General features: G+C 49.0%; 1 protein-coding gene across 3 annotated transcripts in view; it reads left to right on the top strand.

The window, feature by feature from the left end:
- LOC139751273 (ephrin-B1-like) overlaps positions 1-17,991 on the top strand; it is a 539,540-nt gene that overhangs the window by 494,384 nt on the left and 27,165 nt on the right. For all 3 annotated transcript variants that reach the window (XM_071666579.1, XM_071666576.1, XM_071666578.1), the window contains exon 2: positions 12,055-12,196. In XM_071666579.1, the coding sequence (XP_071522680.1) occupies positions 12,055-12,196 (142 nt within the window). The remainder of the gene's footprint in view (positions 1-12,054; positions 12,197-17,991) is intronic.

Here is a 17,991-nt window from a genome sequence, read left to right as displayed (position 1 = left end):
TGGCTCTGGTGTCATGAGAAGGGAGTATTTACGAGACTACGTGTGACATCTCTGCTCTCTCTCTCTCTCTCTCTCTCTCTCTCTCTCTCTCTCTCTCTCTCTCTCTCTCTCTCTATACGATGGTTTGGGAGGACTTCTATCCCCCTACAGCTGGGTCTGGGACCTTACCTTACGATGGTTTGGGAGGTCTTCTACCCCTCACAGCTGGGTCTGGAACCTTACCTTACTTTACGTATACCTTACGATGGTTTGGGAGGTCTTCTACCCCTCACACAGCTGGGACCAAACTGTCGTCTTGTTCAATCAGGCTGTTGGGGTAGAAAAAAAAATAGATTGCGTTTATTGAGAACAGAAGCTTGTATAGCGGAGGGATTGTGGTAGGGGGAAAGAGGCGAGTGGGTGGGTGGACTCCCATTGCCTCTCTCATCTCCTCTTTCCCTTCCCCCAGCCCTCCCAGCCCTCTCACCTCTCCCAAACAGTAAGCCAGCCCGGAGGGAGCCTCCTGCCGCGCCCCTCATACCGGAGATGAGGTCTTGACTGGCTCGGGGGGCCCTCTCTGGTGCCTCTGTTACTTGACGCTTGTTCCTGTGGGAGGACGTCCTCCTTCCTGGTGGTGCTTCTGACGAGACGTCTCGTTACTGACTGACTGCTGCTGCTACTTCTGCCGTGTCGTCTGTTGCTGCTGCTACTTCTGCTGTGTCGTCTGTTGCTGCTGTTATATCTGTTGTGTCGTCTGTTGCTGCTACTGTTTAGGTGGCTGTTTGAAGCATCTGTGATACCGCGTCGTTTTCGTCAGTTCGTGTCCTGGCAGGGTGAGGCTTTTGTATCTACTTCCTTCTTAGACCGTTCTGAGGGTTTTCTGTTGTACCCTTTTCTGCTGCTGCTGCGTCTCCTGCAGGAAGGTCTGTTGTTAGCTGCTGCTGCTGCTTCTGCTTCTGGGGCGTGTGCTTGCTAAGTGTCTGCTATGGCCTAGTTTTTGTTCTGTGTTCTCTGGTGTTTCTGCCGATTTGGATCGTGTTCCCATCTGCTACTGGTGTTCAGCAGGATTTATATATATATATATATATATATATATATATATATATATATATATATATATTTATATATACTTCCTTCTGCTACGGTGTTCTCTTGTGGAGTCCTCGTTTCGTGGATCCGTTCTTCGCAGTCTTGTCTTCTTCCTCTGTTACCTCCCCGTGTTTATATCTGGTTCCTCCTGAAGAGAATGAAGGTTTAGCCAGGCTCCCGAAGGGGGGGACACATACACACACACACACACACACACACACACACCCGTCGTAGGCAGTCGTAAAGGCCTTCCTGGGCTCTGGAGGGTACCTAGTTTGTTTCTTCCCTTCCGCCGCCAAGCTTTAGGAGCTCTGTTGTACCCCCTTCATCGTGTCGTTTTGAACGACTGTGACCTGGCTCTCTCTCTCTCTCTCTCTCTCTCTCTCTCTCTCTCTCTCTCTCTCTCTCTCTCTCTCTCTCTTGATCATAAGAGGCAGATCTTTTTCCCACTTTTCCTCCAAAAACTTTTGTCGTTACTCCTCTTCTGTTCGTATTTCTCTCTCTCTCTCTCTCTCTCTCTCTCTCTCTCTCTCTCTCTCTCTCTCTCTCTCTCTCTCTCTCTTTTGATCATAAGAGGCAGATCTTTTTCCCACTTTTCCTCCAAAAACTTTTGTCGTTACTCCTCTTCTGTTCGTATTTCTCTCTCTCTCTCTCTCTCTCTCTCTCTCTCTCTCTCTCTCTCTCTCTCTCTCTCTCTCTCTCTCTCTCTCTCTTCATTTGACTGTTTTCATATATTTCAATTAAGGCTTAGTCTCGCTGTCCATAACTGAAGCCTCCAGCTAAAGAAAATGGATCGTACGGGCGACTTCGCTGCCGTGGACGCGAACTCTGGGCCTGTCGAAGGCAAGAGCTTGTACACCATCGCACTGGAGGTAGAGGAGAAGGATGGACGAGGGGAATTCAGTGCTAAGGGGATAAGGGATGTCTTGATATAGGGGTGGTGGTCAGGCGACCCCTCGTCCCTCGGAGCCCTTGTCGTGGTGCATTTGGGAGGAAGGGGGGAGTCGTGAGGGAGGAAAAGGGGGAAGAGGATAAAGCCACGTTTACATGGGAGAAGGAGGAGGGGGAGACGAAAGTTGCTGACCGTATTCGACTCTCGTTGGTGTGTCGAAGGACAGAGGTTTGGCGGGCGTTGGTGTGGGAGGCACACGGTAGCACATGGCAAGACGTAGTGTGTTATTATTACGTATTACAGCACGTGAGTCAGGAGGCGACATGGATAACAAAGGAAGAGCAGTGGAGGCTTGAACAGCAGGCTGTTTTGTGGGGAAAGAACGGGAAGTCGTGAGTTTGAGACAGGAGACTTTTTAACAGATGGCGGGACGAGCAACAGGACAAGACAACGGAGAATACGAAGTGGCAGACGGAAGTATTAACGGTGGACAGCAGGAGACAGCTGGCAACAGTAGTAGACGAAGGGAGCAACAGCAGGCAACGGAAGACGAAGAAGGGACGACAACAACCTGTTGCAGGACACTCTCTCTCTCTCTCTCTCTCTCTCTCTCTCTCTCTCTCTCTCTCTCTCTCTCTCTCTCCCCCCACCCAAAGCAACGGGTGGAAGCGGCAACAGGAGAGCAGACAAGAGCCGAGCGCGGTAGCACCCGCAGGAGCCAAGGCAACGGTAAATCAGAGGTCGCTCCTCCATCGTGCATTCTTCCCTTCGCCATTATTACCACTATCTAAATTGGATCCCGGCCTCTCAGTTCCCATTAAATCCTGCCATTAAGAGCCACAAGTTTATCTTGATAGCCGACTATGAAATATCCCCCGGCTGGGTCATAGGCGTGTAATTAATAGAAGACACAGTGATGTAAGTTAAAGTCGCATCTTATCTTCAAAGAGAGTGGGACTGTTGCGTGTGTGTGTTTGGGGGCGATGGTTGTGTGTGTGTGTGTGGGGGAGGGGGGGTGGTTTGGTTTGTGGGGAGGGAGGGAGGAAGGTACCTACCATGGCTGGAGTGGAATGGATCCTTGGAACTATCCTCCTCCACCCTTGTAAACCCTTCCAACCCCACCATCCTAACCTCCTACCCCACCATCCCAACCTCCTACCCACTGACTAAAGTCGTCGAGTGGAGTGGAGCGAGGGCAATGGTTCCTCCTCCTCCTCCTCCTCCTCCTCCTCCTCTTCTTCCTCCTCCACACCTACCCACAAATGCCCAGAAGGAATCACCAGATTCAGCGAGTGGTACAAGGTCCTCGTAGGTTCCTTATCATTCATATCATGAATGGTAGTCCTGGTATCGCCCCTTTTACCTGGTATCGCCCCTCTTACCTGGTATCGCCCCTTTTACCGTCGGTACGAAGGGTAATCAGTCTGTATGATTACTGTCACTCAAGTACCATAGCATCCCAACACCCCCTCGTCCCCTACCCTACCACTGCTACTGTTACTCTCCCACTGTCTCTTCCACATCCGGGTTACCACTGCTGTCACCACTGCCCACTGCTACCACTGCCACCACCCACCATTACCACTGTCGCCACAGCATACCACTGTTCACACCACCCCTTTTTTTATGAACCCAGGCAGCCAGCTAGTCTCGCCCTCCACTGATCACTCCACCTCCCCTTTGTGCCCTCCATCATCAGTTTCCATAGAAACTCGTCCCTCGTCTGGCCAGAAAGTGTCCTTGTCACCGCACTTTCCCCCACGCTCCCTGTCTTTCAGTAGTGACGAATCCAGATGAAATTGGGATCACACAGCCCTTCTGTCTCTTCCCATCCCTAACTGGCGTACGCCTCGCCTCGCCAGTCACGAAGGCTTCCTTTCATTTCCCCACCTACACCTCTGCTTTACTTACGTACTGTCCTCCAGCAGATAACCTCGTCAAGCAGATAACCTCGTCATAGACCATCAGGTCTTGTGTTATCTGTCTTTCCCATGTACTGTCCTCCAGCAGATGACCTCGTCATAGACCATGAGGTCTTGTGTTATCTCTCCTCCCCATATCCTCCCTAACCCACCATCTCCAGCCCTCCATCCCCACTGTCATAGGGGCAGACCACTGGGATCCCCACTGTCTATAAACAGTCCTTCCCCAGGGGATCAACGGCTCAAGAACCACCCCTCTCTTGATCGTGGCAGACCCTTTTATTATCTTGACACGTGCCACACTCGATCCACTCGACTGTAGCGTATACCTAGGGCTTATAACGTTGACTGGAGTTATATATATACGTACGTACTAACGCATATGTACACTGTAGTGTGAGGGAAGTGGTGGCCGGAGGGAGGAGAGGACACTGTGATGGGTGATGTTTATTATGGTTCGATGTTTACTGTCCAAGCTTGATCCCCTGTGTTGGGGGAGGGCTGGAGCAACACTTCCCCTTCCTCCCCCACGTCCTTGTCTTGTCCTAACACAACAGCACTGTGTATGGGGAGGACGGGTGTGTGTGTGTGGGGGTGGTGGTGGAGATGCTCGTAAGAAGACCACACACCACCACTGTGCCATCGTCAGAAGACCATGTCCTCGAGTCACACACAGAACCCCAGCTTGGGGGGGGAAGATCCTGGCTCTCTTGAGGCCCAGCGCCACCTCAGACGCTAGTTCAACCATCATCATCATCCACCTTCCCTACACCTAGAAACACTAATCCCGCCTGCGTCTCCTACCATCCCCACTGAACGCTGCTCCACCGGCAGGAGCAACACGCGTAGCCAACAACCCAGGCGGCGCGGCGCCTCTCTCAGCAAAACCCCCGACGTCAGGAGCGCTTGAGCTTGAGCTGAGCTGGGCCGGGCCGTGCCGGGGGACCCTTATAACCTTAAGCACAACACTTGGCTCTTAACACCGCCGGGGTCAGATCACCCGACAACAACGGGGAGGAGGGAGCCCCCACAGCCATGGTGCCCTCGTCAGGGCCCAGAACAACGGCCTCACTCTCCCTGCCCGTAACAAAACAATACTACCCCCGTCCTCCTCCTCCTCCTCCACGCTGCGCCTCTCCCTCCTCCTCCTCCTCCACTGCTCCTGCTCCGGCCGGGGGAGAGAGAGGGATACACAGCAGCAAGCCTGTGTGTTAAGTGAGGTAGTAGTGTCTTGCTGATACCGTGCGTTCTCCACTCAGCTGCTCCTTGTAAAAGCTCTTCTCTACCTGAAACATCCGCCTCCTCGTCCCGTGTGTGTGTGTGTGTGTGCGTCTCTCTCTCTCTCTCTCTCTCTCTCTCTCTCTCTCTCTCTCTCTCTCTCTCTCTCTCTCTCTCTCTGTCTCTCTCTCACACACACACACACACACACGCACCTTCTGCGACTTAAAAACACCTTACTCCCCAGCCTCTTCTGTCTCCCCACCTGCTCCTACTTGAACACACTACTCCTCCTCCACCAGCCTACTACTACTACTACTACTGCCACCACTCGAACGCCCCCCCCCCAACCTACCACATTACCTCCCCCCCCATCCCCTCACTCCTCCCCCTCCCTCACGACCCCTCAGAATGTGTCCTTTGAACAAGCTGACTGTGCTACCCTGGTGGATGCCTGCCCTCCTCCTCCTCCAAGCATGTCGTCTGGCGGACACCACCTGATGTAGTTTATGGCGGGCGAGGAGCACCTCCCTCTGTGCGGCAAGCAAGCATGCCGAACCCGACCCCTTGCCTGCGTCAGGGCTCACGGCTCACCGGGACATTAGCATGATGTGTGGGGCAGGTCCCCTCGTTATGCCGGGGGTTTTATGTTGTGGGGGGGGTGTTTTAGGGATGTGCCGACACCAGAGGGAGGGATGGAGGACGCTTGTGGGGCAACGGGGCAGTTGAAGTCGAGAGGTGCTGTTGGTGATGTCCCTCCGATGAAGTCCCCCCCCTGTGATGTCCCTCTGGTGAAGTCCCCCCCCCTGTGATGTCCCTCCGATGAAGTTCCCCCCTGTGTTGTCCCTCCCCTGTGATGTCCTCTGGTGAAGTCCCCCTGTGATGTCCCTCCGATGAAGTCCCCCCTGTGATGTCCCTCTGATGAAGTGCCCCCTATGATGTCCCTCTGATGAAGTCCCCCCTGTGATGTCCCTCTGATGAAGTCCCCCCTGTGATGTCCCTCTGATGAAGTCCCCCCTGTGATGTCCCTCTGATGAAGTCCCCCCTGTGATGCCCCTCTGATGAAGTCCCCCTGTGATGTCCCTCTGATGAAGTCCCCCCTTTGATGTCCCTCTGATGAAGTCCCCCCTGTGATGTCCCTCTGATGAAGTCCCCCCTGTGATGTCCCTCTGATGAAGTCCCCCCTGTGATGTCCCTCTGATGAAGTCCCCCCTGTGATGTCCCTCTGATGAAGTCCCCGTTGTGATGTCCCTCTGATGAAGTCACTGCAGTGATGTCCCTCCGACGAAGTCTCGCCTGTAATGTCCCTGCCATCATATCTCCCCTGTGTTGACCCTCCGGTGTTTCCTACCATGAGCGGGTGCTGGGGGAGGAGGAAGGAAGTCAGGGGTCAGTAAGTTGGATCATCCATATTCCAGACTGACCCGCTTTGTCTGTACAGTGGCTGGAAAACATGTCGATATGTGGTGGCTTGGTGGTACGAAATGGAGTCTCAGTTAAAAGGAATACGACTCTCTCTCTCTCTCTCTCTCTCTCTCTCTCTCTCTCTCTCTCTCTCTCTCTCTCTCGTAAGTACGTGTTCGGGTGCCTGGTGTGTCTGCCTCGTTGAGTTACAGCTCCGCCCGCTCTCTCTCTCTCTCCAATACAATACTGTTCGACTCGCCCGTAAATCGTGTCTTGCCTTAATACGTCGAACGTAGACGTCGCTTACGACGACCGTCTTGCGATCGGATACCGTCGCACGTCTCGTCTCTCGTAAAGATTGCGTCGACAGAGTACCACCGAAGGTCCTTCTGTACGCCATCTATTATTGCCCATCGCTGATAGACACCCTACCAGTATCCTGTTACCGCCTGCCTCGCTTCAGGGAAAAAAAAAAAAAGAAAACATCTGAATTACTGAAAGATGCTCAAAGTGTTGTTGTTTTTTATTTCCTTTTCAAAACTGTGACTCGTGACACCATGACCTAGACGTGTGGGGTGAATTAATTCGATTCTCAAATGGCACGACTGGTGAGTAGAGGCAGTTTATTTACACAGGTTGAATCCATTGGGGAGGAGATATATGCTATATAAGAGGCGGAGGGGGGAAGAAAGTGCAAATGTCAGAGATCATGGCTCTTCAGCCAGAAGGGGGGAGACCACGAGACGCTGACCTGACTCTGCCAAGTCGAGGATAAGACCTGAAGTGCCTTGACCTGCTGTGTGTCAGGCACACCGGTGCCGGAGAAGGTGAGGGTGTGGGAGGAGGAGGTTTGTTGGGTTGGTCGGTCTGTCAGAGACGTCCTTGTAACGCCCCCTCCCTCCGGGATTATCCCAGCACACGCCCTTAGGGACGACCCACACACTCACACACACACACACACGCCCTTGGGACGACCCCATACACATCCCTTTGGGAAGGACCACCACACACTCTCGAACAGTTTCTCTTTTGACTCGCGTCCTTAAAGACTGTCGCCTGTCTTTCCAAACCGCCTCGTGCGCCAACCCTACTCTCTTAACTACGAATCACATTGTAATGATGATGTGCATTTTGAACTTGTTAAGATCTAAAGTGTTATTTTAGCCACTTCATAAGAACTGTAGATATAATTCAGTGTCTAGCAAAACATACAGATGCCCTCATTCATTACTATTATTATTATTATTATTATTATTATTATTATTATTATTATTATTATCATCATTACTATTATTTACGTTGGGAACTACCCAATAGCCTCTTCTTTACGTGAAGGGATAATCATCCGAGAAGGAACGTACAGGAACGAACCAATACCTCTCTTTGGTCTTTGTAATGGAACGTCTTGAGACGGAACGGTGGATCGTCTGCAGTCCAAACGGAACGATACGAGGAAGAACCCGTCATGTACGACCCCTTTTGTTAAAGGGACGGTAGTTTCATGAGTTCATGAAACCCGAGAGACATGAAGGTCCGAAGTGGCTGATAAAGAGGAGGGAGGGGCGCGGGCCACTGTATTATACGATATTGTAGCGTCTGCTTATATGGCTCCGTCACATGCAACCATGTACTTGCTCCTGTAGGATACCGTCTTACTTGCCTAGTATATCGAACTTATTCTAACCCTGTGGCAGTGTTACCTTACAGTTGGCTCGGTGTCCTGGGTTTGTCTTTCAGTGATAACCTGAGTATTGCCAAAGTCGCTTTGGCTGGTTCAGGGCCTCTCGCAATATCTGATGCGTTCACTGAGGTTTTCGAGAGTGAATTGATTAGTAATGGTCACTTCTTTAACATTTATTAGCCCTGGTTACTTCTTTACATTTACTTTTTTTTTTTCTTTATGGAATAGGTTGTGGTCGAAGTGTGTTGTTGTTAATTAACTGCTCTCGCTATCTTGATTGTAGTATGGTGAATGCCCTCCTGCAGTGGGTTATACCCACAACCTTAACATATTCCCTCATGAAGTTAAAAGGGAGGGAAGGACATGAATTTTTTGGCCGCCACTTGGAGTCTCTCTCTCTCTCTCTCTCTCTCTCTCTCTCTCTCTCTCTCTCTCTCTCACACACACACACACACACAGGCAGATAGCTGTTTTGGAGAAGGTCAATGTCATTTCCCTTCCCTCCCGCCCCTCCTCCATCCCGCAACACCCCCATCAGCCCCCCTTTCATTCCGCGTCTTCGCAATTAGGTTGTGTGTGTGTGTGTGGTGGTGGTGGTGGAGGTGGTATATGAAATCCGTTCCTGTTCGCTTCCTGTTTGCTCTCACTCAGTGCCTGTTTTCTACGTGGACCTCCTTGTCCCGAGTTATCAATGCAAACATTGTGTGGTGGCCGTGGCGGCGGTGGTGTGTGTGTGTGTGTTTTGTTAGCAACACCTGCAGTACGCGCCACGGGCATAGCGTTAGATGTTTGTTAGATAAGAGGCGTCTACGTTAGTCTTAACATTTAACCATAGCCAGGTACACGTCTCTTCTCCCTTTTTCAGCTCTGCGACGAAGATATTGTGGAAGTGATTTGGCAAACTCGTGTATCGGTCGGTCTCGCTGTAGAGACACGTAGGTCTAGCGTCCGTGCACTTGTTGGCTTCACTTCACACTGAATGTAGAAACCACTAGAGACCTCAGGAACTAGAAACCCTACTTTACGGTTTCGGATCTTCTGACACTCGGAACTGTCAAGCAAACCTTGTATCATGCCGGTAGTCATATAATGCCCCACGCTATTGGCTCAACCACACACTTAAGTAGAAACCACCAGAGACCTAAGGTAGTAGAAAACACCCACTTACATAGGTTTCGCCTGTTTTGACGACTCGAGGAACATATGTAGGAGGAGTAGGAGGAGGTGTATACAATGGTGGGGGCCTCGCCAGGCAGTGGTGTGTGAGTGAGGAACTATGGAAGAGGATCTTAATTTCCCAGTTGCCACTTGGGCACGCACACCTGCATTAGATGCAGTTCATGTGATGTTACGAAAGTGGTTCTTCCCGGTGGGGTGAAAAGCGTTACTGTGACGCACGCCTGGTGTTACAAAGGTGTTACTGATGCAGTGGAGTGTATTACTCACTGTTCCAACAAGGGATGTAGATTCACTCCTTCATTTCGTGAGTGTGTGTGTGTATATATAAATATGTTTCCTTGCGCTACCTCGCTAACGCGGGAGACAGCGACAAAGCAAAATAAAATAATAAATAATATATATATATATATATATATATATATATATATATATATATATATATATATAGTACCAATACAGTTCCTCATAGTGCAGTTAAATCACATTGATGAGCGTGAACTAAGAATACTATTGGCTGATAATCTCGTGGAAAATAGAAATAAGGTCCAATCGCTTTGGTGTATCGCGCGAGAAAACAAAAGAGAGGGGGTTCGAATCCCCCAATAAGCGTAATGGCTTTTCCGCTACAGAGCGTCTTTTAGTCATACTCGAAAGACTAGTGTATACACACACCCGTAAGCGTAGCGATTCTCGCTAATCCCCTCGCCCAGTATTATTGACTCCTTATTCTTAAAAAACGTGCACGCTCGGATGGTATTATACCTCGGTTTTAGTATTTATTATTTACCAATGATTGCTCCGTTGTCGGGAAGTTCCGGGTGATTAGTGAAAGCGACAGACAAGCAGACGGACAGGCAGTCTTTGGCGCGGGGGGAGGGGAGGAAGGAAGAAAGAAAAAAAGACGACAGAATAAAACCTTTTGTTTGGGCTGGCTGAAAAAGAAAAGAATAGCTAGCTGTCCGACTTCAATAGACTCTCGGCATTTAAGCGGGCGCGAACACCCGCGTCAGTTGGGATAGACGAGATCGCTCCTCCTCCTCCTCCTCCTCACCTCTCCTCACCCTCCCTTCCCCCTCCTCCTCCTCCTCCTCCTCCTCGATGGCTCGGAGGCTGGCCGAAGGCGTTTTCTGTTGCCCTCCTCCCCCCAAACGTTGCATAGAAAATGGGCCTTGCAGAAATAAGCGGAGGAGCTGAGCCCCCCAGTGTCGCCAAACTGACGTGTTTGTTGACTGAAAGGAGCGAGCAGTTGATAAGCCCTTTTTTGTTATAATGAAATATGCACTTTTCAGTGTCCTAATATTTCTTCCTCTTTTTTTTTCTTTTCTTTCGTTCTTTCTTTTTTCGGTTTAGGACGAGGCTCTCTCTCTGATGAGATGCTTTGGGGATGACCTTCTTCTTAAAAGTTTGTGGCATTTATTTTGTATTTATGTTTGTCGTGAGGTCACAAGCGGCCTTTGGGGGGGGGGGGGGGGACAAAACCGGGTCGCGGGCCGATGTTGGCAACGCTTATCCCGTTTTCTTGATAGTCGTTTTCTGTTCACGTTCCTTTTCCTCATTTTTGATGTTATCATCAGTTCTCTGTTGATCGTCTGTTCTCTCCATGTTCACTATATATATATATATATATATATATATATATATATATATATATATATATATATATATATATATATATATATATTTTTCCCTGGGGATAGGGGAGAAAGAATACTTCCCACGTATTCCCTGCGTGTCGTAGAAGGCGACTAAAAGGGGAGGGAGCGGGGGGCTGGAAATCCTCCCCTCTCGTTTTTTTTTTTTTTTTTTAATTTCTCAAAAGAAGGAACAGAGAAGGGGACCAGGTGAGGGTATTCCCTCAAAGGCCCAGTCCTCTGTTCTTAACGCTATCTCGCTAATGCGGGAAATGGCGAATAGTTTGAAAGAAAAAAGATATATATATATATATATATATGTATATATATATATATATATATATATATATATATATATATATATATATATATATATATATATTGTTCTCTGTCTGTCTTGCATATCAGAGCGTGGACTGAGTCCGTGTGACATTTTGAAACATGTAATCTCCTATGACTGGCCCCGTTCCTTCCCCGAGCCACAGATTAAGCTTCTCTCTCTCTCTCTCTCTCTCTCTCTCTCTCTCTCTCTCTCTCTCTCTCTCGTTTATTACCATGTGAGAGGCGGGTGTTGGCGTTGGCGACTGGGAGAGGCTGGTGTTGGCGAGGAGTTTTGTGATGGTGCGAGAGGAGGAGGAGACTACGCTGGAATTTGGTGATTGGAGAGGAGGAGGGAGGGTGGTGATAATTTTGAGATTACGATTGTATCATTTTCGTAATTATAATGATAATATTATTATTATTATTATTATTATTATTATTATTACTACTACTGCTACTACTACTACTACTACTACTACTACTATTACCACTACTGCTACTACTACTACTACTATTACTACTACTACTACTACTACTACTACTACTACTACTAATACTATTACTGCTGTTGCTGTTACTACTACTGCTGTTACTGCTTCTACTACAACATTATCAATCCAACATCATTTTCCTCAGTCTCGTGTCATCATTCTTCAAAAAACCATCCATCATCAAAGCTGTGTCGGTCATTTATGTACTTGCGACCACCCTACTAATGTTTTGCTCCCTCATCTTCAGATTCCGGATAGACAACACAGACCACATCATCGATGTGAACAAGGGCAACATCCCCTTCGAATACGATCAGGTGAACATCATCTGCCCCGTCTACAACAAGGATACGACCGAAGATGATGCGGAGAAGTATATTATATATAATGTAAGTAGCATCCGTTTTCTGTGTAGTGGGGAGGGAGGTGTGTGGTCCGTGTAGAGTGGAGGGAGGTGTATGGTCTGTGTAGAGGGGAGGGAGGTGTGTGGTCTGTGTAGAAGGGAGGGAGGTGTGTGGTCTGTGTAGAGGGGAGGGAGATGTGTGGTTAGTAGGTAGTGCAGGGGGCCCTGCCACTGATAATGTAGAGGGGAGGGAGGTGTGTGGTTAGTAGGTAGTGGGAGGAGCCCTGCTACTGTTGATGTAGAGGGGAGGGAGGTGTGTGGTTAGTGGATTGTGCACGGAGCCCCAACCACTGTTGATGTAGAGGGGAGGAGGATGGTGTTTGATTGGTAGATTACCCTACCACAGTTTTTCTGTGGCGGTGTTTAGAAGTTGGTATTTAAGGGAGTAGGGTCAAATTAGGTTACACCCAGCTCGGTGATGATTTAGAATCGTAAGTACAATACCTCATCCCCCTCATTATCAGCCCCAGGAATACGATGACTAACCCCCCCTTCCCCCATTTTTTTTACCCCCTCCTGCCTCTAGCACGACTTATAACCCTTTCAGTACGGTAACTTAAGCCTTCGAGAAGGATGACTACACCTTGAGTATGATACCGTAAACCTCGAGTATGATAATGTAATCTTTGAGTATTATACCGTAACGATCTAGTATGATAGAATGTAATCCTCGAATATGATAATGTAAACCTAAAGTATGCTACTCTGGCCCACGAGTATGATAATGTAATCCTCGAGTATTATACCGTAACCCTCGAGTGTGATAATGTAACCCCAGAGTATAAAGTAATCCTTGAGTATGATCAGTAAAACCCTCTGGTAAGTATGACTCGTTTTCTCCAGTGTGTACAGACGACCCATAGATTCAGTTACTCATTCCTCCCGTGAGTAAGGGCGGCGAGTACAGTGAGTAAGATGAATGGCACTGAGGAGGTTTGAGTCGTGGCCCTGAAGGATTAAGACAGCGGGATGTGGGTAGTGCCGAAGTACATGTGGTGGTATGAGATGGGGTCCGGGTAAATAGATGAATGAAGAAAGATTGATTGAATTCGTGTGTATGTGTGTGTGTGTGTGCGTCATTCCCATAATACGCGTCTCCAGATGGGTCTATTGAGGCGGGTGTTGTAAGTACGGACATAATGCGTAATACACACACGCGTATTTCTCGTCGCTTTTAGTTCGTGCATCCGGCCGGGTGTCTGTGCGATGTGCGTGCATGTATCCGTGTGTTCATACAGCTGATCACACCCGCCTCCCTTCCACAAGCTAGTGAGTCACACCCTCCCTTCTGCCCTCCTCTCTCCTGTATACCTCCTCTTCTCTCTCTCTCTCTCTCTCTCTCTCTCTCTCTCTCTCTCTCTCTCTCTCTCTCTCTCTACAGCTGCTGCTTCGTGTCTTCCTGGGAGCCTCTTCTCGTTTTCTGTTGCATTTTCGCACGTTCTGGGTGTGTGTGTGTTTTTTTCAGGTGTGCTTTTACATTCCAGTCATTCATCTGTCGCTACTGGTTATGACGGAGTTGTTAACTGTACTCAGCTCTTCAGCGTGTCTACCATTTTGTTTCATTTCGCCGTCGTATATTTTGTGTATTCCTCCGTTTGTATTCCTGTATGTATCTTTATATCTCCGTTTGTATTCCTGCATGTATCTTTATACCTCCAATTGTATTCCTACATGTATCTTTCTACTTCCTTTTGTATTCCTACATGTATCTTTATACCTCCTTTGGTGTTCCTTCGTGTATCTTCATTCTTGTCACTCTGTATTTATGAATTTCTTTGTAACGCATTTTTTTTTTCATTAACCTGCAACATTCTTTTGTTACAGCACAGCCGCCCTTGTAAGACCATTGTTGTCATTTTCTTTATTGCTGCCTTTTGTCTTCTGTCTTGAGTTATATAAGATTCCTTGTTATTTTCTGTCGTGTATTGTCTTCCCTCCGACGAAATTCCGTTATTGCGCGGGTATGTTGGAAAGGCTTTATCTTGTACGCAGATGCAGCGTTTCCGCGATTGCGTATGGATCGGGTTGCATAATATTGGGTTCAGGTGGAGGGGCGTATAGTGGCGTAATAGCAGGGGTTAGGTGGAGGCAAGGATAGGGCATAACAGTGGGTACTTGTAGCAGGGGTTAGGTGGAGGCAAGGATAGGGCGTAACAGTGGGTACATTAATTGGGGATAGGTAGAAGCCGTCTTAGATGTAAAGTGGGTATGATAATGTCTTCGTCTGTGTCCTGGTGGAGTAGAGGTGTCCAAGACGGTGTGTGGAGTCAGGTGGTTGACCAAGGTGTTTGGGGCAGCGGCGTGCAGGCCCAAGTATTTTTGTTTAGTGGAGACTGTGTATTGTATCTGTTTGTATTTATAGCAAAATCATCTGTTCCTGCTCCTGGGGCTGGAGATGAGGTGTACCCTCTGCTGTTCCTCCGCCATGTCCTCTTCTTCCATCTCCTCCTCCTCCTCCTCTGTCCCCTTCTCCTGCTCCTCCTCCTCCTCCTCCATCTCCTCTTATTCCAACTCCTCCTCTTCCTCCTGGCCGACGGGGTTCCATTTCCTCTGTCCCCTCCTCCTGCTCCTCCTCCTCCTCCTCCTCCATCTCCTCTTACTCCAACTCCTCCTCCTCCTCCTGGCCGACGGGGTTCCATGCCTCGCTCGCCGGGCGTCCTTCATCTGACAATTAATGCCAGAGTCAACAGGGAATTAACAGCGTCGAGAGAAGGCGGCCGGAAAAATCACATGTAATCCGAAAGTCACACTGGGGACTGGCTGGCCGGACTGCTGCTGCTGGGGGGGAGCGGAGCGGTGGTGGGGCGGGAGGCGGCCCACAGATTGGCCTGCCTGCCTCTCCATTGCTCGGTTGGCCTTCTGTCTTTTTAGTGCAGTCCCTCCTCCCCCTCTCTCCCCCTTCTTCCTCCTCCTCCTTCCTCCTCCTCCTCCGTGAGGTTAAGGGGGAGGGGGGGCCTTTCTCGCGAAGGCCTGATTGCTCCTTGTCGGGTTTTGCTCGTGTGTGTGTGTGTGTGTGTGTGTGTGTGTGTGTGTGTTTTTGTTCATTGTGTCCCCCCCAAGGAAATACGGGTTTCCCCCCCGCCCGAGGTTCGTTATGTCGCTCGGCAGTGAGTCCCGAACTCTCTCTCTCTCTCTCTCTCTCTCTCTCTCTCTCTCTCTCTCTCTCTCTCTCTCTCTCGTGTGTGTGTGTGTGTGTCACGTCCGGCTTCGCTAATCACGTCCCCGCCTCCTGGGGTATCGCATCACTTGACGCTGCTGGCTTTCCTGCAGCAGCTGCCCCCCGGTGTATCTTGTCCTTCAATCCGGATTATATATATATATAATTTTTTTTTTCTACGGCTTTGCCGTCCGGCCTGATGGACATCACTGACGTGGGTGTGGTGGTGTTGAGTGGGTGGGTGGGTGGTGACTGCGTCTCTCTCTCTCTCTCTCTCTCTCTCTCTCTCTCTCTCTCTCTCTCTCTCTCTCTCTCTCTCTCTCTCCACGAACGGTTTCGGAAAAAGATTTTTTATTATATTTTAGGGGGGAAGCGAGAGCCACTTGTACCTCAGAAAGCTACAGAAGGCTTCGTGTCTGGTGTCTGTTCAGCGCGGTTACTTGCAAAGCATCGACGACCGATGTGTGTGTGTTTGTGTGTGTGTCTGTGTGCGTGTGTTCATCTGTGATGTCAGTTATCCGGGTGATTGTGTGTTGGGGGAAGGACCAGGGATGAAGTCATGGGATGTAAGGAGGTGCGTGGGATGTCCCGAGGTGGGTTGGCGGGACCTCACTGTGATATATAAAGTCCTTTGATGGGTGTCTTTCATTAACTTCTACAGGAAACATGACGAGGGTACAGTGAGTACGTAAGGGTTCTTGAAGACGTGGATGGTCTGGAGAGGGAGGATTTGGGTCATGGGGAAGACGAAGGGAATGAGAAAGACTCTGAAATTGTGTAATTGGGGGGGAAGTGAAGGGTACTGAACGTGGAGGATCTTTGGCGTGTTGGGGGTATTTCAGTAAAAACGGGGGAAGGGAAGGGGTGGGTAATGGTGGTAGTGGTGTGGCATGACAGTGGTGAAGAGGGAGGGAGTAGAGGTGTTGCTGTTGTGGTAGAACTGTGGTGGGGTTGGGAGAAAGGGGGGGGATTGTGGTATCACAGTGATGGGGTGGGAGAAGGGGAGTATATTGTGGTATCACAGTGATGGGGGTGGGAGAAGGGGAGTATATTGTGGTATTACAGTGGTGGGAGTGGGAGAATGGGGGATGGGGGGGTATATTGTGTTATCACAGTGGTGGTGGTGCCTTGGACGAGACCTGGTGGTAGACATGTCGTGTCCTTTTACCTCCCTGATGCCTGGTTCATTCCTCGTCTTCGTTTTTCAGGCACGTCTCCTTCATCCCGGAAAAGAAAGAAAGAATGAAGTGCTTAATTGACAGGCTCTTTTACACACACACACACACACACACACACACACACACACACACACACACACACACACACACACACACACACCACGTCTGTAATATCTGTCGTACCTCAACTGTGTATTTTCATCCAAATGGCTTCCTAGATTTAGTGAGGTGTTATTTATATATTCATTACTGAGGACATGGATTCTACAGACAGCATACATAAATTTAAGAAGATGGATGACAAGTAGAAGATGGGGGGGGGCGGCGCCCCTCGCGAGTGTGGAATTTCCTCCTCGTACAGAAGTACACAATTAGGTCATTACATGCAGGTAATGATTCATAATAACAAAGAGGAAATGAAATAGTGATTTCATGTCTCTTGAATGATTTTTTTCTTTTTTTTAACTTCATCACTCTAGATAGAAGCGAGCTGGTATGATGAATATTTGTTTTTCTTTTTTTTTTTCACTTCACTCTAGACAGAAGCAGGCTGGTATTTAGTTAAACGCCAATGGGCCTCCTTGATTGGCTGGGGAACTATAGGTTGGCGCGTATAATTCCTGATAAGTGTAGGGGGCGACCGAGGGGGTTTTACGTTGAGGGATCTTTCGAAAACAAATGTAGTTAACTCACTTTTCTCCCCAGACCGTGATGGATGGGCTTCGTCTCTGGACTACCTTTGTTTTTTATGAGCCCAGTGGATTGTCGATTCATTAGTAATTGGCTTTATTTTTTTTTAATTCCGTACGGAGGGGGGAAGTTTTGCACTCGTGGGGGGCCCCATCTGCTTATACTGTCGGGGGGAAGGGGGTATCAACGCTCATTGGAAAGTACGTGTTGTGGGATCGAGGTGAGGATACATCCTAGTAGCCCACCAGCAAGTGTGCTACAAAGTCTATTTTTTGACTTCCACGTGATTTAGGACTTGGGAAGTGGAGGGATTGAGAGAGGTTTGCGTGTGTGTGTGTGTAAGTGGGTGTGTGTGTCTGTGTGTGGGTGGGTGGGTGGATGCCACTAATAGAAATGCCACTTCGATCAACTTCAAGTCCTGCATTCAAAGACGAATGAGGCTGACTTTATTATTATCATCATTATTGTTATTATCTGTCAAATATTTACGTTTTTGTCCTTTTTCTTTAGGTAATTTGGAGAAGCATATTTATGTTTAGTCCAAGTTCTCACGAGTGTTGCCTGGCATGGCTTAACAAAGCGCGTTCCGATTTCGTGTTTCTCTCCACCTCTGAATTTAAGATGGTTCATTATGCGAGAGAGAGAGAGAGAGAGAGAGAGAGAGAGAGAGAGAGAGAGAGAGAGAGAGAGAGAGAGAGAGAGAGAGAGATGTGCTCGTCGCGAACCCCATAACTACGTGATATACAACCCTGAGTC

This window comes from Panulirus ornatus, chromosome 11 (genome assembly GCF_036320965.1).
Source record: "Panulirus ornatus isolate Po-2019 chromosome 11, ASM3632096v1, whole genome shotgun sequence".
Classification (NCBI taxonomy): domain Eukaryota; kingdom Metazoa; phylum Arthropoda; class Malacostraca; order Decapoda; family Palinuridae; genus Panulirus; species Panulirus ornatus.
The sequence above is the reverse complement of the archived record's forward strand: the minus strand, read 5'-3'. Positions and strand labels throughout refer to the sequence as shown.